The sequence below is a fragment of the Haliaeetus leucocephalus genome, unplaced genomic scaffold, assembly GCF_000737465.1.
Source record: "Haliaeetus leucocephalus isolate CR32 unplaced genomic scaffold, Haliaeetus_leucocephalus-4.0 Scaffold173, whole genome shotgun sequence".
Lineage (NCBI taxonomy): Eukaryota > Metazoa > Chordata > Aves > Accipitriformes > Accipitridae > Haliaeetus > Haliaeetus leucocephalus.
The window spans coordinates 14147700-14171165 of NW_010972609.1; the positions used below are offsets into that span (position 1 = coordinate 14147700).

Here is a 23466-nt window from a genome sequence, read left to right on the forward strand (position 1 = left end):
ATGTGGCACAGTGTGTTCTAGTGACTGCTGCAATGGTGCTGATGTGAAACCCCACGTTCAGCTCAGCATCACTGAAGTCTTTGGCAAAGCTTTGGATGACTGAAATGATGAAGGAGCGAAGCTTAAGTGCAGGGCGCTTTTGCCGTTACATCTTTCCATTTAGTATTTTACTTAACTCATTTCAGAGATGGGCTTGTCAGGCTTTTGCTGAAGAGAATGCTATGCTACTGTCCAGACTGTGAGAGTAAAATATCCTATCTTGCTGCTGGGGGTTTTTTTAAAGAAAATAGAAGTATCTGAACTTAAGTGCTTAGAATTATCACTTTGTGATACCTACTAGTAGTGCGATAGCTGATGCAGGTTGCTGTTGGAAGTTTGATGTGGGCCCCAGCAAATATTACAGGTATTCCAAAGAACATGAAACATGCATGTCAGCATTTGAAAATACTATTTTACATAGCAATAGTAAAGTTTATGATGTACAAAATACAGCAATCAGACAGACTAAACATTTACAGTGAACATACCAAAGATTTAAATTTTTGACAGGTGTAAGACAGTACATTAATAGAATGTAGTCATACTTGCGGTGTCCTTAACCTCTTGAGAAATTTAAGGCTGTAGGGTGAACCTGTGGAGAGGAAAGATAGTGACTGCTGGGGAGAAGAATGCAGGAAGTATCAAAAGGCTTGTTGATGTGAGACTGGTGACAAAATCACCATTGTGTTGAAGTAGGTCTAACGTTAGTCCCTCGGACTTTGGGGGAGACGGATAGGAAACTGGCCAGCTGGAATCAAGTGTACAAAACATTGTTCAAGTGTTGGGCAAAAACCACCACAGTAAGAACTGGAGTGCAACTGGGCTACCTTATCTTTAGCACAGAGAACTGAAAATCCATGATTTTTCACATACCTTGTATCCTTCCTTTTTCTGAAACGACTTAACATCTGCCATTCACACTGAAGAAGGGAATTGCTGCCAAATGCCAGAGGAGATTTGGAATGTATGTCATTGCTCAGCTTCAGTATTCTTCTGAACTTGAAAAACCAGTAAAGGAACATTAAAAGAGGAAAATTTGGTTATCAGTTTAAATGTAAGATTTGCGGGTCTTTTATTGGAGCAAAAGCAGTATTGGCAATATAATTAGATTAATTATTTAGGTAGCCAGCAGTATCTTGTTTAAATTTGCTGATTGCACTGACAGAGGGAAGCATGTTTATCTGGGATGTTTCAAAAATTATGTAGGCATTAACACGTAAATGTGGGTTGTAATACTTTGATATAGATAGGAGTAGTGAAAGAGTTACAGCAAAAATAATTATACTAATCAGCTCAACTGTATGTTTTTAATAGCTCCATATAGCCGCAATGGCAACGTCATCTGAAGAAGTGTTACTGATTGTAAAGAAGGTACGTCAGAAGAAGCAGGATGGAGCTCTCTACCTTATGGCTGAAAGGATAGCATGGGCACCTGAAGGCAAAGACCGATTCACAGTCAGCCATATGTATGCAGACATAAAATGTAAGTGAACACTTTTCCTATTCCAGCTTCAGTAAGCAGTATTTCAATAAACATTTAAATACAACCCAAATTGTATTTGCCATAAAACACTAGTAGGTAAGTTAGGAATGTTGCAAGGGTCTGGAGCTTTGACTAGGTTATTCTATGTAGCAGCAGAGATTGGGACCATGGTGAAGTATCACCAGTTTATTAAGGATGCTACTGCAGAACTTCTGAAGTCTTCAGATGTTTAAGTTATACTGCATTTACTATTAACTTTTGATAAACTTCTGCAATAAATTGAACAGAAAAATAATCTGTGCCATATGCTTGTGGAGGGAAAGGTGGGAGGGGCGTTGAGGAAGAGTATAGGATTTTCAGGGTCTAACACAGAAGCTATCTGGCATGTCATCTGTTAAAATATGCATCTAAAGCTGTTTCAGTTTTCATATAAAATGAACCTCACTGTTTTATTTTCATCCAGCCGACCATAGCTTCAGAAGTGCTAGCTTCTGTAGTTTGGCCTAACTGGTAACATTCCGAATAAGCGTTTGCTGTTGCAATAGCAGAGTACTTGCAAGTCAAAACTGAACAGTAAATGTCTATAGCGTGCTGTCTTTCTGGCTCCAGTTAGCCCTTATATTCCATGTGCTGCAGTGCCAAAGAAGGAATAAAAAGAAAGTTGTATGCGTCACTTGGTAAAGGTTTAGCGATTATTGCTGTTTAAAGTCACGTACAAGTACTGTAGCATGATCGAAGGTGTGTGTGATGAATCAGAACTAATATGCTGTTTTCTTAAATACAAATGTGATAAGGAGTTTAAAAGCTCTGTTCACGAATAATAATCAACTTTGTGAAGGTTTTATTTAGCTATTTGCTTACATTTAAGCAGCTTATATTTTAATATTTACATATATAGTCATTGAAGTCTTAATGTAGATGAAAGATGCTCGGTTTTGTCATCTAAAATAAAAAAAGTGGGGGTGGTATTTGTAAATTTGTAATAGAGATGATTATTTAGTGGTGACATCTGGTTCCTGTCTCCCATTGGCACTGGAGAAAGGGGTAAGATTCAAAATTAAGTTGGTGCCATTTGCAGTGCTACACTGAAGTCAATATAGCACAACAGTCTGTAAACATAGTTGTTCTAGCCTCTGCTCCCTCTGGTTATGAGAAAGGAAGCAGGAGTTAGGTTTTTCTTATGAGTCATGAGGGTGTAATAGCACCTTGGAGGCATTGGTGATCAACTTTGGGAGTACTAGTGGCTAAATGTGCTTACCACACTACTTGAAACCAGCATACCTTTGCTGTCAGCAGACATGCTGTTACTCCACCCGGCATCTGCTTTCTTACAGCTTTTCTTCTGTGGGAACTGGTCCAGCTGGAAAAACAATAGGGAGTTACTTTTCAGTGGATCAGTTCCTTGGTTTGGCTTGCTGCACAAATGCTAACACTTGTACAAGAAAGCCAGCAGGAAGAAGTGGAAAGGGGGAGTGTGGTTGTCACCTTTCAGCAGCAGCCTGGATTGGTACCAGGTTAAAGTGTCCAGGTGATGACAGTCTAATTTGCAGCAGTTTTCTAATGGAGGATGTGGTGAATGCAAAGATAGATCAGAGCTCCTGAGCAGTAGCTGAAGGATACTGAGCAATAGGCTACTGGTGTCCCTGTCTTGTGTTTTAGAGAGAACAAGGTGCAGGGTTCAAACTAATTTAAGGGGCAGTCTGTCTGTTCCACTTTCATGGCTGAAATTCACACAAAGGATAATGGTATTTAATTGGATGATGAGCATAACTGCTTATAAGCAAATACTCTAGGGAAGAGAGTTTCTTGTAGAAGCTTACTGTCTGTTGCTAATTAATACTCTCTGTATAATCTAGGCCAGAAAATCAGTCCAGAAGGTAAAGCTAAAATTCAGCTTCAGCTAGTATTGCATGCAGGGGACACAACCAACTTTCACTTCTCCAATGAAAGCACAGCAGTGAAGGAGCGAGATGCGGTAAAGGATCTTCTTCAACAACTGTTGCCTAAGTTCAAAAGGAAAGCTAATAAAGAACTTGAGGAGAAGAACAGGTAAAGGGAAAGGAGCCTTAAAGTTTTTTGGGTTGGGTTTTTTTTTTTAATTGCTACCTAACTATAGTGTATTTCTGCTAAGTTGTTGTTAGTGCAACATCATTAGCGATACAGCATTTGTTTCCCTAGTAAAAATCTCTCTGCTTTCAATTTAGAGGCAGTTCCTTGAGACTTACATAACTGTAACATGTTGAGACTATACTTGCGTTCTCAGTGACATGTTCCTGAGGTGTAAAGGCAGCCAGCCCGGCTGCCACCCAGTCTTTGTTATTCATGGCTATGAGATGAAAGCACCCAACTGGCAGTCTGTCTCTTTAGTCTCCTTAAGTATATATGTATCAGTTAGAAAAGCTGCTTGAAATATTTTTTTTTCTTTTTCAGAAATTCTCACCTTCCTTGATTTGTGATTTTTTTTATTCCCCCTCCCTGTGTAACTTCTTCCCCCTCAAATCTTCTTTCCTGGTGTTTTATATACTCTACTAAATTGCTAGGTATTTTCATGCATCTCACTTGAGATGCAGTAGTTTGTTATTTGGCATACAGGATGTTTATTCTAAAAAATGTTTTGAGAAGATGTTCAGGACCTAAGTCCTTTTCCCAAAAGGGCTTTTAAGATACACTTCCGTTCCTTTAAAAAGTCTGTGTTGAACCAGTCCTTGTGGCCATAGAGCACCCTTCTCTGCATCTCCCCATATGAGTTTCACTTGATTCTAGCATCTGCTGTGAATCCTGTATTTGCTAGTTTCTGTTTCCAAAGACCATTCCAGCTTTGAACTTAGGTAAGTTAAAGCTAGATTTTTCAAAACATAGGAGCATTGCCTCATTGGGCAGATCAGATCTTTACAAGGAGATTTCCCAGCAGAAAGGGAAGAGCCCTTCCTTGTGCTGGAGCTCTGACACAGCCAGGATTAACTGATTCCAGTACTGCAGCAACCACTAGGGTCTACAGCAGTGTAGACAGCTTTGGCGCTATTACTGCACTAGTTTCCTTACGCTGCGCGCCTCATTTCTAACAGTATTAATACTGAGTACATGGGCAGTCTTAGCTATGAATCTTTGTACCCTTAAATGGAGTTTTACAGTATTATGCCATGTGGCATTAAGAGCTTTTCTAGTTACAGAAAAGCCAGAATCTCTGCACATACTCAGTCATAGTCTGTTCTTCTGATGATTAGATGTCGGAGTCTAGTAATGGGGCTTCATTAGCTTAATTTGCAACAGATGAGGCAAAAACGTTTCAACCTGTTCTGGAAGGGCATTACATCCAGAGTCCCTGTAGCATTTCCTCCATTTATTGATATGTGGAGGTCAGGTATGTACGAAAATTCCAAGTTTTAATGAAATAATTAGAATAACACTGCTTCCTGCTGCACTAATTTGTAAGAATTGCCACTAATCCATATTTGTACCAATAAGAAAAACTGGAAAAACCTTGGTGGTTAAAACATAATAGGGATGTCCTGCCACAAAGTTTTCACTTCCATCTCATCCTACTTCATCTTTAGAGCAGCTGCAGACTTTCATTCAGTCCAAATTGCAGTTTATCCATGTTCTTCCCTAGACCACGTACTATGTATTCATAAGATTTCTTTGTTGTTGTTGTTTGCAAATGATAAGACCCTGAGGTACATGGTAAAGATTGTTGAGGTTGATTGTGAACACATATGCATGTTTCCCTGAAAATAGCCTAGTGGGTTTCAGATCAGGTACACAGCTGTATGAAAAGCTGCTTAAACATGAATTAACTGAAGTTTCAGGTGCATGCATTCTTTGCATTTTGGATAGTAAGGGTGATAATACTTGGATGATAACATTCGTAAACATTATTCCCTGGTGGAAGTAGTGACAGTGAATGTTTCTGTAGCACTTGTGCTGCATGTGATAGTTAAGTGCTGAAGATCCTACTGTCACCAACAGAAATATAAATGAGCAAACAACTCAGGGTAATGTGTGTTTTAAGGTATGTTATGCCACACATATTCTATAATGTGTACTCTTGCACTAGAATAGAGACCTGTAACTACTGAATTTTAAGATCTTAAACACGAATTGGATAGTGCTGAAATCTCTCTCCCTGCACTTACCCCCCACCACCTGCCACTGACCTTTTTTATGGAAGTTCAAGAAAATTCGTTGTGCTTTTACAGTTCAGGAGACTCCAGTGCTGGATGTGCAAAGCCACAAGAGTACCACAGAATATTTTAGGACAAGATGTTAATTCCAAAATAATTTTTTCTTAGGCATTACTGTTTTCTAGCATTTAATGCTATTCCTTAAACTTTTTTTTAGTCCTTTCTTAAGTCTTTGGAGACAAATACAGCTGTTGAGGTTGGTTGTTTACACAATCTTGTCAAGAAATGCACAGCATTTTGAAAGAAAAGTTGGTTTCTGTTCCTTTTGTGAACTCATGTTAGTTATGGAAATCTTGGTGATTTATTCTGCAGTGTTTCAATTCTATTCAATACATTCTTTTACCAGAATGCTGCAAGAAGATCCTGTTTTGTTTCAGCTCTATAAAGACCTTGTTGTGAGCCAAGTAATCAGTGCTGAAGAATTCTGGGCCAACCGTTTAAGCCTGAATGCAGGGGATAATTCTGCAGCACCTAGTAAGCAGGATGTGGGCATCTCTGCAGCATTTCTGGTATGTTGAACCTATTACTTAAGGGATTTTAGAGCAAACAAATTGGGGAAAGTAAGAGTTCTGCTCGTGTACTTCTCATACGCTTTAATGTTGTTCTTTCCTGGTTCCTCAACTTAACATCCTCCTGGATGTTAGTTAGACTATTGCAAGTGTAAAAGAGAAAAGAAAAAAAAAAGTAAAGGTTTTATGCAAATCTGCAACCTCCAAATTTTGTCAATTTAAGATGCTCAATTTGAACTTTAAATTGACAATAGACAGATGTTGTTCATACTGCTGCTCTGCCTTCCATAAAACAGGAATAATGGTGAACTTAGAGTCACTAGATTACAGTGTATTAACTCAATAAGTTAAAGAGTATCTGTTGCAGCATTGACATGCATAAATGAAGCTGCAAAGACTTTCCACACAAAAGGTTTTATTCCCTCCCCCATTTTTTTAAACCAGTACATGCTTTCAGCTACTTGAAGAACAACTGTAATATCTGAAAGCTTGTTTTCTCTCTTTCTTACCCCAGCTTTCAGTTACATTACCTATTTGTAGAAACCATGCCTCAGTAATCCCAATGCAGTCTAAATAGATACAATTTTCAGATTCCTCCTACAGATACAGTTTCTACTTCTGCAACAAAATTCATACAGATTATGACTCTTCTGCTGGAATCCCATTTCCGCCTTTGTAATGACTGTGCACACATCAAAGGTTTGGGAGGGAAAGAGGAGGTGGGAGTTGGTTTATGACTTAGCTACTGTACAAACGCTTGTTTTTTCCCCCTAGAAATACCCAAATCAGTTACTCAATGAACTTGATTGCTCTGATTTCCTGTCTCCCATTATTCTTACACCTTAACATTAAAAAAAGCCAAACAACCCAAACCTTCAAAACTGAAGCTTTCTTAAAATAACTGGTTGTGTTTGTGTACTCTGCACTTGCGAGGAAGAAAACTTCAGGTATTTATATGTCCTAGTTCAAGTTAAAATAACTACATGGCTCTACTCAGAACGAGTGTTTCTCTAGGAAGAGGGTGGTACAAAAACTAGAATTTAGGTGTACAGCAAAAGGAAGAAAGGAAGGCAGTATATGCAATCATGTACTTTTTCCTGTTACTGAGAATTGGACTGAGTGCTTGCTTCCTCCAGAGCTTCCTGAAGAGATCAGTGAGATCTAACTTGCAAGTTCTGACTAATGCTTAGTCTCAATTTTTAAATTCAATGTTATTTGTCAATTATACTGAGATGCTTTTAGTGTATAAGGAAATGAGGTGTAAGAGCCATAAATCTTTTTTTGTCACTTCATTATCATCACTGATTATTCACTAGCTGAATTGTTGAATGAGCAACAAAAAATTAGGCATTACAGTAAACTTGCCTATTTTTACTTTGAAACAAGGAGGTATTAAACTAAGCATACCATTCTTTTGACTGATGGAGTGGTCTTTGCTTTTTGTCTTCTAAAGCTTGCAGTCTACTTGTTGAATCATCCCTTAAGTGGCAAGTATAATAAAGTAATTACTGCATGCTCCTTCATTTCTCATTCTAAAAATACCTATTTATGATCAAATATGCTATGGATTATTGGAGGAAGAAGATTATTTTATCTGCAGCAGAATTTGATTACAAGATGCCAGTTTTTTTCCTTCTACAGTTAAAGAAGGCATTCAGACATGACTGGTTTTCCTCCCTGTATGCTTTTTCTTAGGCTGATGTACGGCCTCAAACAGATGGCTGCAATGGTCTGAGGTATAATTTGACTTCAGATATCATTGAATCCATATTTCGAACATATCCTGCAGGTAAGAATAGAGCTTTATATAACAAATACATGCATTTAAGATTTGTTTCTTACTATGGGAAGACTGGAAAGTTAGTCTGAGCCTGGAAGTATGAGGGACTGTATCTTCAGTCTTCTGGATGATTCTCCCTGCCTCGTTTGAGGGATGGGAAGAAGCATGTGTTAAAACATGCTTTTGAAATGAAAATTTGATTTCGTTAAATGAAAACACTTTAACTTGTTGCCTTAAAAAAAAAAGTCAAGTTGTGAATGGATGTTTGTTTCCCATGATACTCCTACTCAGCATTGCAGTTAATTGTTATTTTTCAAGAAATCACCTTTGGGAGGAAAAGAATCTGATTTCCATCATTCCCCATCGCTATATTGAAACTGGCACTCGTTCATTTTGGCCCGTAGTTAAAAAGACTAGATCCATTCTGAGAATAACTAGAACTCCAGCAAATCAGACTTCTTGTGTCTCTGCAATTCAAATTAGAATATTCAGACCACTGTTACTTGCATTTCTTATCAAAGCATTAGCTAGCATTGCAGGGCATAAACCAGTACCTGTTTGCTCATGCTTAGCTACTGCATTCCCTTACAATTAATCAGCATGAATGAAGGCAGTATTAGACAGGAAGCAAGCAAGGAAATTTTAACATAAAATATCATATTAAGATTTGCAGAACAGTTTATAATCATTATGTGTTTTGTTCACAGTAAAAATGAAATATGCAGAAAATGTTCCACATAACATGACAGAGAAGGAATTCTGGACACGATTTTTTCAGTCTCATTATTTCCATCGGGACAGGCTCAATACAGGCTCAAAAGACCTCTTTGCAGAATGTGCCAAACTGGATGAAAAAGGTAAGCTTTTTGACTTTGTTTCTGCAGTAGGCTGCTACAGTCTTAGCTACATCATAGAGCATAACACTCAAGAGGTATATCTTTTCTTCTGTTCATTTACTGGGCATCTTGCTTGTCAAACTGTAAAGTGAAAGCTACAGATTGTCATTGAAAGTTAGCTATAGCTTTGCAGTTCTTAGCATGTTTCATAGTGAGTGCATTTCTTGAAACAAATTAGCCTTTAGAAACTGGTAGCACTAGAAGTAAGCTTTATTACAACTCCTGCAACAGTAAATCTGTGATAAATTCCATGCTAGATTGATTATGCTGTGCCATCAGTTACTATGGAATAATTTTGTTTACATAAGGTTCGTTTTATGGTATGTGCGCAGCTTACAACAGGTATAGCTTTTGTTATAGATCAGGTTTTAGTAATAGACAAATATGGATCTTGTTTAAGATTTTCCAGAGGAGTTGCCATCCCTGTTCTCTATCAGCCTTTTTAATGTGAAATCTTAAAATACTATCTGACTTAAGTTTTTATTGGATTTTTGAGGTAGGTTTGTGATGATACAGAAATGTGGAGAGTTGAGATCACTTAACACTATTCCTTAATATGTATTCTGACTAATGAAAGCATTCTATTAGGAATCCACAATCCTTCACAAGTAAAAGCTATCACCAGATACAAATTACCATTCTACCCAAGACAGGGCAGCAAAACAGTGCCGAAATTAGAAGAAACACACAATTAAGGCTTCCCAGTTCCCACAAATACAACAAATATAATTGCATCTTCAATTCTTTTTTTTTTTTTACCAAAGAGTATTCAGTGATGTGTAGAAGTTGGTGAAAACTGTGCTAATTAGTAGGATGATCTTTTACAATAACTTTTCAAGTTTGTTGCTTATTTTAAATGGAACTTTGAAAAGGGTTGAAAGTTTTAGTCACAGTGATACTTGGGCATCTGCAGAACTTTTGTCTTCTCCTTTTAAAGGTTAAATATAATCTAATAATCCCACAATCATTTCTAGTTGTTTAAATATGTTTTTTCACGTTTTTTTCTTTGTTTCATACAGGGTTAAAAACAATTGTGTCTCAAGGAGTAAAAAACCCCCTGATAGATTTAACTGCTTTGGAAGATAAAACATTAGATGAAGTAAGTAGTTGGCAAAAAAAACCACCAACCCCCCACCTTAGTTTCATTTAAGGAGAAAGTGGGTCCTTCTCCTGTTAAAATAACTACAAATGCTAATTCTAAAACACATCACTTAATAGGTTGCTGCAATGGTTGGGTAGTCAACATTTATACAGTTGTATGTGTGTAAAGAAATGGAGACTGTGCCCATGGACCTGTATGCCTCAGATGTCTGCCTTAGTGTGCTGGGTATAAAAGCAGGACTTTCCTTTTCTAAAGAATAATTATTATTTCACTTCGATGGCTTTTTTGTCCAAAGTGGACTCTCTGGTTTCTTCCTACCTTTTAGAAGCTGTGACAATGTACAGAAGAGTAGCATAAAACAGGAAAAAGTCTTTGCATTTGTTCTCACTTTGAACATTGCTATTTATTTGATTCAGCTTAATGTTAAGGACACTTTATACAGTTTTCTTGGTTTAGCTTTAAATACCATGTTTTGCTAAAAATATGACTAACTTGAACTATTACCTGCCTCCAAGTACAAATTAAAACAATTGTTATAAATGGCGTACCATAATGTGAAATAACTTAAAGATGCACTTTTCTGCAGTTGATTTAACATAAATTTTTGAGTTGCAATTAATAATGCTGTCCATTACTAAGTTTGGTAGGTTTGGGTTTGGTTTTTTTTGTAAGAGTTGTACAAAGCCAACAGTCTGAAACTGGACTAGGAGTTTAGGATGGGTATGTTTCAAGTGCTGTGCTAACTGCCCTAGTTTTCTTTTGAGGCAGGTTAACTGCAAGCATGAAACTGCACATGGTGTAAAGCGAGTTGCCTTCAGCCACTTGGTAACTGGGGAACACTGCCGACATTAAGGCTTGAGGTTTTTTGAATTCCTAGTGGTATCACATCCTCCTGACAGGTGTCACTTAGCCTGTGGGCTGCTGGTGTCCCACAGGATATTAAAAAAGAGGTCAGTAAAACAATAGCTAGCTCTTACTTGCCATCAATGCCTGTCTGTTTTGTACAGGCAATCCTTAAATTTTTTTTAAGCTAGTTCTGTTTTTACTTATAACAGAGCATGATTTTATAAGACTATCTGTTTAAGAATTTTTTCTCTCAAACACCTCTAAACTGCCAAGTGTTAGCAGAATCAAATACTCTATGGAGATTTTTTGAAGTACAAAAGGTGATGGTGGGGCAAGGTACGAAAATACTGCTTCACATGATGATGCAGTATCACTCAGTAGAGTTCAGAGGAGGTGGCATGCAGGCATCTTGACTCAGTGAAAAACAGAGAATCGTCCTTCTGGGTTTGGGGCAAGAGGTAGCTAATGTTGTTTTCTTTGTAGGGCTATGGTGTTGCTTCTGTGGCCTCTACATCAAATGCCTCAAAATCTGCTAGAGAAAGTAGCAACGCTGCCATTATAAAACGCTTTAATCATCATAGTGCCATGGTCCTTGCAGCTGGCCTCAGGAAACAGTAAGTTTCAATGTTCTGTAAAAGCTTTTTGTAACAATTTTAAAGGACTTTCCAAAACAAAAATACATTTTCAATTACTCATCCAACTTTTAATTTTTATGAATGAAGTATTTTCCTCTAGAAATGAAAATACCATTAGGTTCCATTTTACTTTATAAAAGTTCTTCAGAGCTGTCTGAGATGACAAATGCTATTTTTAGATGAGTTATCGTACAAAGCGGATTAAAAAAGGAAAGGATATTTCTGCCTTAGTTCTCTAGACCTGGTGAAGGCTGCAGAAGTAGTATTCTCTTTGCTCTGTGGAGGTGAGGTCTGGTGCAGGGAGTTCCTATGGCCTGCCTTCCGGGAGCAGGTCTGCTGGGGCTTCCTGTAGTGGGGTGCATGGATATAAGTAAATGAGGAAGCAGAAGAACAGTGTGGCATGGGTGGATCAGATGAAAGATTCCTCCAGTGCAGTACTGTGCCCCTGACCAAAAAAAAGTATCAGGTGGTTACGTGTATTTCCAGTGAACTTCACAAAGGAAACTTCCTAAAAGAGGCATGAAATGGGTTTGATGGGAAGTCTGCTTTACGACTGGTTTATAGGCAACTGCCAAAGGATTACTACTCTACCCAAATCCTACAGACCTTACCTGTTAGAGATCTTAATTAAGTACTTTCTTCTGTGTAGCTGTGTTCCCTCGTGTTGTTCTTCTGTCTTGCACAAGTTGAACACTGGACCTTAAATTATCTCTTCTGGCTAATGTGTGTTTCTGTTTCTCAGTTCAGGAAGAGACAAAACAATAGCTCTCATTCTGAAACAGAATCTCAGGGCTCCCATAGCTCTGCTAATACCTGGTTGGCATAAGTGTGTATGCAAAGTGTTTCTAATTTAGTCATTATTTTGTTGTGTCCCACTTGCATTGTTGGCACACTACTATTTCTGAAGAGAGGGAGAAGCACCCTCCCCTGCTGTTGAATTTCCCCTTTGACAAACAGGGTTATTTGAGAAGTTGGTTCCTTCTATCTAGATCAACCGCTAGAAATGAAGACATAAGGGGAAAAAAGTTGACATACAGTATGTGAACATGCATATAAAATTTTTGAAACAGATGTATTTACTTTGTCTCTAGCTTGTATCTTAAGTTTCCTGTGAGGTGAATTCTTCTTAATGCTGTTTCTCTATTTTAAGAGAAGCACAAAATGACCATTACAGTGAGACCAGCAGTACGGATGGAAACTCCAGGGATTCAGATTTCTTTCAGCCACCAATGAAAAAGGTATAAAGTTAGCTGATGCAATTCTAATTGATTGGAACTGGAAGCTCTGTCTCTCAAAAGATTGCTGAAGGTTCCTTACTTGTTTTATGATGCATCTAAAGTGATACTTATTTAGCTTTGCTTAGAAGTATGTAGAATAAGAACCTGAGGGCCTATAAGAAGCTTTGTACTTCTGTTAGTAAACACAAATAAATTACACCTTGAAGTATTGGTCTGTTTATCTCTTCAGTAGTGCCCAACGAAAGTAAAAAAAAATTCCAACGTGATTCTGATTAGACCCAGAAATCTGGTTCTTCCCATTCAGTGCAGTTCTATTTTTGCAGCTCCCCCCCTTTTTTTTTTCCAAATGCCTGAAAACTTCTAGGGAACATCCATCTGAAAGGGATATTGGTGTTCAAGCACTAATATTAACCTATCAAGTGTATTGTTTGTAGAGGGGATGATTAAACTGGCACATAGCAGCCTTCATCTTAAGGTCAGAAGCTGAAGTGAGGTTAAACTGAAAGCGTAGTAACACCTGGTACACTGAAGTACAGGGCAGTAGCCTGTTTTAGACTAACTGCAGCAGCTCACAAAGTGGAAAAGGGTATACTGTAATAGCTACAAAACTGAACCGAATACTCTTGCTAGAGTTGACAGCCTAAGTAGAAAATGCCAAGGGGACTCAAAATCTGAATATATTGTGAGAAAAGGTTGTAGAATACATGTGTTGTTAAATGTTGAGGTAGTCAACAGCTTTGACTTTCCTGAAAGCTGCAATTTTTACTGGGGAGAAAACAATATACCAAGACTAGACATGATGAAAAGAGGAGTGAAAGAGTAGCATGAGAGTAGGAGACTTCAGAAGTAGTTTTCTCATTGTACAAAGTCTGATATCACTGTGCTGTTATCTCTCACCGCTAATGCTCTAGCTCTACTGTCACCAGACAGCGTGGGTAATTATGGTTTTAGTCTTGCACTACTGTACGCCAGCCATTAAATTTAAATAATTACTATTTCTGCTAATTTGGAGATACGTGGACATAAATAGAGAGTACAAAGAATGATCTATGTGTAGCAGAACATTTTATGGAAGCGGTAGGGACTGCACATTTTGGCCAAAATCTGCAGCAAAAGCGGTAGTGCCAAGACTTCCAAATTGCACACTTCAAACAATGTTGGGCACTACTCCCTCTGGAGGGTAGACATGAACTATTCCATACGTTCATTTTCTTTAAGGTTTTAGTAACTCTTCTGCTCAAACTCAGTGAACTGGAAAAAAGCACTAGATGCATCAAATTGTGTCCTCATTAGTGATGTGTATAATTATTTGGCTTATTTTAGGTGAAACTCCAGGAGTCCATTGAATATGAAGATTTAGCAAAGAATAATAGCATTAAAACTATTGCACTAAACTTAAAGAAGTCTGATAGGTAAGTTAACAAAATATGCATGACTATTTCAGCATATTCAATCTAGCAGGTCTCTTATTACAGCCTGCACAGAATCAGCTGATTTAGTCTCTACTGTGCCACGCTCAAGTGTGTTTAGGCTAAGTTTAGAAACCTAATATGAACTTCTGCATAAACCAGCTTCCAAGTAATTCCCATATAAATTTGTATTTTTATTTCATCTTGCTTTTCAGCAAATTAAGTCTCTGCAAGGGCTTTGACGTGTAATTTCTGTGAAAGTCTAGCAGACCTATACTCACAGGTCAGCACTTTCTCGCAGCTTACAGTGCAAAAATGTACATGTTACATGTGAAAATATATACGATTTCAAGGAAAATCCACTCCCAGGCAAAAAAAGTGCAGTTGGGATAGTTTGGACTGCTCACTGGTCTAGTGTTTTTCTAGTAATAGTCCTCTTGTTTTCTAGACTTTTGAGTTTTAGAACCATAGATGTAAATTCAGAAGAGGAGTGATACCACAGGAAAGAGAACAGTTTGAAACATGTACCTAACTTCATTTAGCTTAGTTTCAATGGAAAGTGGTGTGAATTCCTCCATTCTAATGATATTCCCAGAATTAGTTGGCACAGATAGCTTTTCATGAGCAAAATGATGCTCACCGATTCAACGATAGAAGCTCTTCTCTTACTTTGAGAATACCATACCATCCCTAACCCAACCTCTTCCTATGTGGCAACGTAGTTTACCTTGTCAATAAATAAGATTAAGATACTAGTGTCACCAGTTGCAAAGCATCTAAAATTGGAAACATTTGAAGAACTGTCCACTGAGTTTGGCCTCTGTTTTACCAACACTCTTACTAATATACTTTTCTCTTTTCTTTTCTCACCTCACAGGTATTATCATGGTCCAACTCCAATTCAATCACAGCAATATGCAACCAGTCAGGATATAATTAATTCTTTCCATAGTATTAGGCAAGAAATGGAAACATATGTACCCAAACTAACTCAGGTATGGAAGAATGCTGAAAAAAAAATCCCTTCTTGATGTTAGCATCTTGCTTTCTATATAATTTTGTGTCTCATGTCTTCTGGAATTTTAATTTTTCAGGGTAAACTTAATTATCTTCAATAGTTTTATGTTACTCAATTTATTTTACAATTTTAGGTGATACCTTTTGAGCTATCGTGTCTAAAATCTACACAATAGGAAACTGAGTTATTGCTGATACTCAGAGTTATATTCTATTGTTACCATGTTCTTCTGAGGAAATGCTAAGGGTGTGAAGTAGTAAAGCAGGGCAGTCACGCAACATGAAGCACAGGCCAATGTTATTGATATCCCCCCCACCCTGAAATTTAGGATGTAATGGTCTTAGGAGGTCATAGTAAGCAGGTTTATATCTGAATGGGTCTTTTGCTCCTAAATGCACTTAGGCAGGATGTAGATCTCACTGCGGGCTGCACAGAAGCTCTGTCCTGGCAACTGGAGGACAGCATAGCCACGTAGCCAATCTCCCCAGCCAGCATCTGGACTTCCTCTGTTAGTAAACCTAGATTTGGTCCTAAATAAAGCAGCCATAACTGTGAACGTGTCACATTTCTGTATAGTAATTCTCTGTCTCATTTCAAAGTAGCTGCACAGCCAGTTCGTGTGCTAGGTAAAGAAAAGGTTTGTTTATCTGTAATTAATTGGAGAGCTTTCACTGAAAACATGAGCTATAGCACTTCAAAGTCACTGTGTCTAATTCTGGAGACGAGCAGACTCTTCATTAGAACTTCCATTGTATCTGCTCAACTGTATCTTTGCCATTGGACTTCAACTATAACTTATTTTAAAAATATTTTTTTTGAAAGACTGATCCAAAATATTTGTTCCCTCTCTCCCTTCAGGTTCTTTCAAGTGGTGATGCTACTAGCACTATTGCAGTCCTATCACCTGGAGGAGCACTTATGCAGGGTGGAACACAGCAAGCCATAAACCGTAAGGATTTAGGATGTCTAATACTTTAATTGTATCTTATGGCATTATACAGCAGTACCTGGCTTGCTGTTTCATCTCCCTCTTAGAATATGTTACAGCAATAAAGGAAATTATGGAAACATGTAGCTGGAGTAATACTGGGTTACAGCAACAAAAGAAAAGCAACAACCCAGCCACACCATGAGGGTGGTACTGGCTACACCAGTGCTGACACAAGTGAATGAGAGAAAATTTTACAGAGCAAGTGATGAAGGATGCACTTGATATGAAGTCCTCTTACAGATAATGGGTTTTGCTTGTTCAGCATTTCTCTTTTCTGATTTTTTTTTTCCTGGATTATAGAAAATAAAGGCATACTGTGGGAAAGCTCTAACGAGGTGAGGTCTAGATAATTGTCTGGAACTAGGTTTTTTGCAGCCTGCATTTAAGATCCACATCTTGCTGTGAAACAGGACAACTTCTTGTAGACTGCAAGGGCAAAACAGACAACCCCTCTTTCTCACACCTCCATTCATTTCCCTTTTGTCACATTTCTGCCAGTCTGATTTCCTTTCTCTTTAGTCTCACAGCAGATGAACCCCTACTCACACAAGGCAGGGTTTATAACAGTTTTCCAGCTTAACTTGTGTTACTTGGTCTGAAGGCAGCAGAAACTAATTCAGACAGCTGAAAAAGGAAGTACGAGGTTTTTTATGGTACTGAAAGAAAGGAGTCAGCAAGCAGTAGTGAGGCTTTCTTACCTATCCCAGTTGGCATACTAGGTGCTGCACTCCACCTTTTTTTTTTTTTTTTTTTAAAAAACAGCCTCATCCTAGAGTTCACTGTTCAGTTCACTGTGCTCCTGTCATTCACAATGACTCCTTGTGCTTTTTGTCTTTGGTTTTAATGATTGTGGTTCCTTCCCTGCTCTTGAACCCTCTCGCCCCTTCTTCTTTAATAGTATCTGGAGTACAGTTCCTTGTTCCTGCCTGAATTTTTCATCTTCCACATGCTGTGACTGTATTCTCATTGCCAGCATAAGAGAAAGGGAAAAGCTTGCAGTATCCACCACGCAGTATTTAGCACTGTGCTGCGAAGAGAGCAAGGTGCTGGTCGCAGAAGCAGTACTGCCAAACTGTTGGAACAATACAAATATACTGCTTCTAATCCTGGATTAAGTTTGGTGTCCATTCTTTGCTTGGCATAGATCTCCCTATATAATATACAAGATTCTTCCAAGTATATAGTCATAAATAGCAGCTGACCTGATCTAGTACTGCTGATAGTTCTACTTCAGGTGTGAGGCACCTCATTGTTCCCTCCCAGCCAACCTTTCTGTGATTCTAGTAGAAATGTATATTGCTGAAGTCCTTCATTAGCCTTACATTCGCATTTTTCATATAATAGTTCTGAGTGATGTGACAAAATCTTTTTCCTGTTGCAGAGATGGTGCCAAATGACATTCAGTCTGAACTAAAACATTTGTATGTAGCAGTAGGGGAACTGCTACGACACTTCTGGTCCTGCTTTCCTGTTAACACACCATTCCTAGAAGAAAAGGTAAGGCAGAGCTTCCTAGTGTGGCCGTGGTTATGATGTGGCCAGATCATGGTTTAGAATGACTGTCATTAACTTGAAGTATAGAACTAATACTCATGCTTTGAATCAGTGCAGTGCTTACTCATGCCTAGAACCGAAGGTCACAAAACAATGTAAACCGTTACTTTTTTCAGCAGTTCTGCTGGTGCTATTGGTTAAAAGCATCCTTATCCCTGCACACCTGTTAGTCTCTGTCAGGCAGAGTTGCTATAAGCTAGTTTAAAACAGAATGGTCAGCTATATTCCACCTGCAGATTTCTCACTGCCCGTTTAAAACACACAAAGTAAGCCCCCCTTCCCCAACTCTAAGACATAACCTCCGCAGTGACTGTTAAAAGAAAGTTTTCCTTACTCTTACAACTATTGCAAAAATCACTCAGTCACAGCTTCAAAACATACAGTGCTTTGTAGAACAAAATTGCCTTCAAGAAGAGATGTCTGTCTACAATCAGGTATATGATTGTAACTATTTTGACCTCACACGGATCACAAATATAAAAATTTGCGCGCAGATGTGTTAGATTTTCTGCTGCAAAATATGGCCTGAAAATCTATGGTACAGTCTTTGCTTGAAGGAAAAAAAAAGGGTTTGTGAATATCTTACCTATAGTATTTACTGACAAAGTAATAATGATCACAGGGGCACACTGCACTTTCAGTCATACTGCACTTGCCTCAAAAATAAATACGTACTCAAGAATTGTTAGAGACTAATATTTTAACAACTTTTCTTCCTCAAACTATACATACTTAAAGTAGCCCCCAGAATTAGTTATAAGGTGTTTTGTTGGAGAACAGTTTGTTAAAGGAAATGAGACTTCCATGCAAGTGATTATAATACTGGTTTCTCTCCCTCTCAGGTTGTGAAAATGAGGAGCAACCTGGAAAGATTTCAGGTTACAAAGCTCTGCCCATTCCAAGAAAAGATTCGGAGACAGTATTTAAGCACAAATGTAAGGGGAAAATACTCTTTAACTTTAATGATGTGGGTGCATATTAATAATTAGAATTGTAATTATCAGAGGATGGTAGCTTTGTTACTTCTTATCCTAGGGTGTTGTAAGTTTTTTGTTAACTAGGAAATGAGCAGAGAGAAATTGGGTGCACAGTTAAGCATGTCTTCTCTCCCTGTATAACTCGCTGAGTAATACCAGTATATGTCAAGAACCATAATTTGAAATTACCCAAGTGAAACAACAAAAAAGGGGAAGTTTCATTTTTCACTTCCACCATGAAGTAGAACTTTAGCAACTTCAAAACTGTCTCCCACCATGCCAGACTTGAAGTAGTCACAGACTAAATACTGGAACAGGCAGCACAATCAAGTGTCACTTCCCTGTGACCTTCTCAGCTTAGTAGCTCTCTGAACTGCTCCCTCTACAGATACTTTGCAGTAGAGCCTCAAGGTCCTTTTTATCTAGCATACCTCTTAGATTTTAGTGAGATTACTCTTAGTGAATAAAATGAGGAGTCCAACTGAGTAGCTGGTCAAAGGGAGGGGAGGGGATCTGTTTTCCAGTAGCTGGGACATTTTTTTTCCCTTTAATGTTTCAGTTGATAAGTCATATAGAAGAGATGCTGCAGACGGCCTACAATAAGTTCCATACATGGCAGTCCCGGCGTATGCTGAAGAAGACGTGAAAATGCATGCTGTACAGGTTTGAGAGCAAAATCTGCAATAGGTATAGGAGTACAACCTAGCATACGTGCAGATCTTATAGTTGTTGCAGGAAGACCTGCAAGCTGTGGACTTCTGGAAACGATGTTAACTGAACTTGCACATTTTTGAAAAAGAACTTGAGATTAAACTTGAAAACTAGGGAGAAAAAAAAACAAGGAAGAACCAAAACAGAAGAGCTGAGACGCAAAAATATTTAAAAAGACACTGTTTACTGCAGTTACTCAGGAACTGCTTTTGATTTGCTTAAAGAGCTGCTTTCAGAAATAAAAAATTTAAAGAGGGTGTATTAATAAAATCTGTTTTTCTGTCTAATTTTTTTTTTTTTTAAGAAATGTATGGCACAGGGTAGAACTCAAAAGTTTTTCTTCACTGGATTCTGACATTTTATTGAATTCTGTTTGTACTTTCTGCAACAGTTTAACAATGATATTTTAAAATATAGCTGAGACTGGTTTTGCTTCAAACATCTGGGAGAGCATAGCTGTCTGAAGACAAGCTTCTGCCATATGTTTCCCCACCAATTGGAAGCAAGAGACATTGCACTGAAAGCTGTTTATGGTCTGGGGTCCCTAAAGGCACATGGGGGCAAACTTTTGCCTGAAGTCTTGGATTTTTATGCAGAATTTTTTCAGCCATCAGTTTTGCATGTTTTCCTTTGAGTGCAAGTGTGTGCTACTGCAGTTTTTTTTTTACGGTGGCATTTGTTCTGAGGAGAGAATGCATTTTTAAAAATGAAGTTAAATAAAGTTTCTTACAAAATAAGTCATTTATTTTCAATTCTTAGACATTTTTTATTTCTTCTCCTAAATCTGTTTTCCTTCACTCTTCCCTTTTGACTGTTACACTATTTTTGGCGAATTGATAATCATTGCAAAGAGAAAAATGTGTTATTTACACAATGTCCATAGATATTGGGAATCTGTGCCATACTTTGTTCCAAATAGAATCAGTTGACAGTTTAAGACCAACTCGTCTTGTATTAAATGTGACTTAAATGCAAAGTAAACCTGTTTTCTATATATGCAGTTTAATGACATCCTTGTATTTTGTTGTCATCTTGACTGTACTAAAGCCTAGCGTGGGCTACTGAACTTTTTTACTTCTGACTAAATGTGACTGTTAGATTATAAGATGCATTTACTACAAAGACAAATCAGAGTGACAGTATGTATTCAAAGCAAGCACAGCAGTGTTCAGTACGGCAGAAGAAATTCCCATTAGCCTGCATGATGGCTTAATACTAGATTTTGCCACCATTGGTATGATGCTAAAAACTGATAGTATGATGTTGGTTGGATAATTCTTGCAAATTCCTACAGAAGAGAGGATGTATTTGTATAGCCAAGTCTGTGCTTGTTCTGTGCTGCTGCTCCATTTATGCAAGAGGGGTTTTTTCTTTAACTGATGCGTGGAAGTCAGCAGCTTCTTTTTACCCAGTGTTTTTCAATTTTTGTATTATGCTAATATTTTGGTAAAAGCCGAGTTGCAGTTAAATGTCACTGTCTGCACCAAAATTCTGTTTGGAAACGTATGCATATTGTTAAGCCTAGTTTCCCTGTCTGCTTTTGCAGATAGATGCATGATACCTGCTCTGTGATGTTAATGTGGTTCTGCTACAAGAAATGACTAGGCTCAACAGGAGAGACACCCATTATTTTTGACAGGGTGAAAATGTCACTAGGAATAAACAGATGTACGTACAGCATTTGGGGAATGAGGTGCACATCTTGACAAGAGTTACCTCTTGTGATAAACTATTTCTCTAAAACTTAGGTTTAGGGTATGGCTTTATTAAGCCTAATCCTCTCGTAAGTGCAGGCGGCTCCCAGAAAGAAAGGGTAGTTTTTTTTCTCCCCCGTTCCAAAGCATTTGATCTAGCAATTCTGTGGCCAAATTTCACTGTTTAGTGAAGCTGTAACACCTTTCATCATATCAGAGGGCTAGGTTCAAGAAAATATGTCTGATTTATATTCTAACTGTGCCTGAAGCTATGAACAACACATTTGAGTATTAGACTGCACTGAGACTTCATTCAAAAAAATCATAGACAGGAGAGTTTTGAATATGGAACTAAATCATCTTTTGTTTGAATCAGCATTTAGTATCCCTGGAAAGACTGGGCAAAATGGCTAGCACAGTGGAAAAGTTTCAGTGCATCACAAGAGCATTTTACAGTTCAAAGGACTGTTGTTTATAATCATTATGGGGGATGGTGTTGCAATAGCTTTAAATTATTATAGCTATATCAGGCTATCAAAATGTACCTTAACAGAACTGGGGGGGAAGAGGACTATGATACTAAATTCAACAGTTTTGCCTAGAGACTGTACAGGCAAGGCTGCTATGCACTTCATATTGCTTTTTCAGGTATTGTGGCAATAAGGCACAGGCCCCTCCTAAAGTAAGGGAGGTAAACTATATATTCTTTCTTCTACATTGTGTTCCCCTTTTCTGTAGCATGGTCCAAAACCCAGATTCATTCCTTAAGTTTTGAAACTGAATCATCATGCATTATATTACTATTGGAATCTTTATACTGACTTGTATTTTTAATGAGAATTCATAAAACTTGTATCATTGGCATTGATCTAAGATTTGTAGAATAAACCCTACTGAATTCTAAAGTCAAGTCTTCTCTAATGCTTAGGCTGTGTCTTCTGATGTTCAATTAAACTCCAAACAGGCTCCATTCAGGTCTAAATTGAGAGAGCTGCGTAGAGCGCTAGCTCAGCTGTCCCTTCATGGTGGTAGAAGAGGTCAGGTGGAAGTGAGTTACAATACAGTTACTGTCAAATTATTTCATTTTTAGGGGTCAAGAACTTTTTCTGTTGCACAGGGAATCTACACCATTACTAGGGCTACTGCCCCTCTGTTCCTGATCTTACAAAAGCCAGTGTAAGTCTCCAGGGATTAGTACTCTGCTAGTTCCATATATTGATCCAGCAGCTGTTGGTTCAGGAGAGCTGCACAGGCTGCTTTGTCAGCCATTCAAATCCAAGCTTCGCTAGTAATGGAGAAAGGATAACTTAAAGCAGATATTAACAGAAATATGCCTCAGCTTATTTGTAGCCTGTGAATGTCAGCAGATGAAAATATTTAGATGCACCACAAAAAAGGCTGGGCTGTTCCTCTCTCAGCAAGAGCTCTACCCCAGTTAAGGACAGGAAGCAACATCATTCTACTGGAGCCATTCCTACAAGTACTTTCTTGCACACTCACACAGAGTAGCTCTCTAGACAATGATCTTCAGCTTCCCATTGTGACAAAGCACTGACCAAGGCCCTGTGCTTTCCCAGATGGGTGACTTTCCCCACCACCCCTTTGATTAAGATGCTTTTTTACAGCTACAACTATTTTCCCTTATTTATACTGTAACTACATCCTTACAACTTCTGTCATGAGGTATTGTTATCAGCTTGAAAGCTTACCCTATCCTTGCCAAAACTCCTATCAAACAGCTACTTTATTGAGAAAGCCACTTGTGTAAGCAGGGGAGGTGACGACAAGAAAGCTTAAGATCCAGTTTTTCATTATCCATCCTGTTTCCTTTTCTTAAGAGCCCATCCAAGCATCCCTGCTATCTGCAGGCAGTGTATCAAGTGGCTTTGGAGCCTTTGTATTGCAACACAGTTTCAGTGTGTGAGCCACAATATTCCAAACCTGTTTCCAAGCTTTCCCTTACCTTGCAACAAGAGCTGGAACTGGATCCAAGCAGAACACAGCAACTTAGTTTGAATAGCAATCAGACATCACTGGTGATCTAACATTGATCCTCCATAAACCTTGAGAACTAATGGCATATGTGCTCCTGCAGTAGAGTTTAAAGCCTGGGGAACCATTAAATCACCTAACCCAATCTCCCAGATCTTTTTCAGGACACTGCATTTCCCCTACCCTACTGCATTTCAGCTACCTCTGAACACATCATCTCCCCAAAAGATATTCAAGTCCTTGTCTGTAACACTGAGATCAAGAGAACTCACCACTCTCCTCAATAACATACTAAGTAGAGGGTAACATATCAGGGCTCTTTTGGGCTGTCTGCCACGGAAGAGACAAGACCCAAAGGTGCAAGATGCAGCCAGAGCAGTTGATCAGACTGAAGGAGCAGTTTGGCCAGAG

The 23466-nt window shown here is 38.3% G+C and overlaps 1 protein-coding gene across 2 annotated transcripts; it reads left to right on the forward strand.

Annotated features, from left to right (window-relative positions):
• The first annotated feature begins 433 nt into the window (after window positions 1–433).
• GTF2H1 (general transcription factor IIH, polypeptide 1, 62kDa) lies at window positions 434–21968 on the forward strand. 2 transcript variants are annotated; one of them, XM_010563858.1, is made up of 15 exons: window positions 434–1003; window positions 1354–1522; window positions 3379–3571; window positions 6050–6212; window positions 7908–8001; window positions 8700–8849; window positions 9908–9987; window positions 11320–11450; window positions 12622–12709; window positions 14033–14121; window positions 14996–15113; window positions 15995–16085; window positions 17509–17624; window positions 18524–18616; window positions 19218–21968. In XM_010563858.1, the coding sequence occupies exons 1-15, from the start codon at window positions 983–985 to the stop codon at window positions 19302–19304; spliced, it is 1683 nt and encodes a 560-aa protein (XP_010562160.1). In that variant the 5' UTR covers window positions 434–982; the 3' UTR covers window positions 19305–21968. The 2 variants fall into 2 exon arrangements, with proteins under 2 accessions (XP_010562160.1, XP_010562161.1); XM_010563859.1 differs by lacking the exon at window positions 434–1003 and adding an exon at window positions 2857–3036 and having other exon boundaries at window positions 1434–1522.
• Window positions 21969–23466: the final 1498 nt, after the last annotated feature.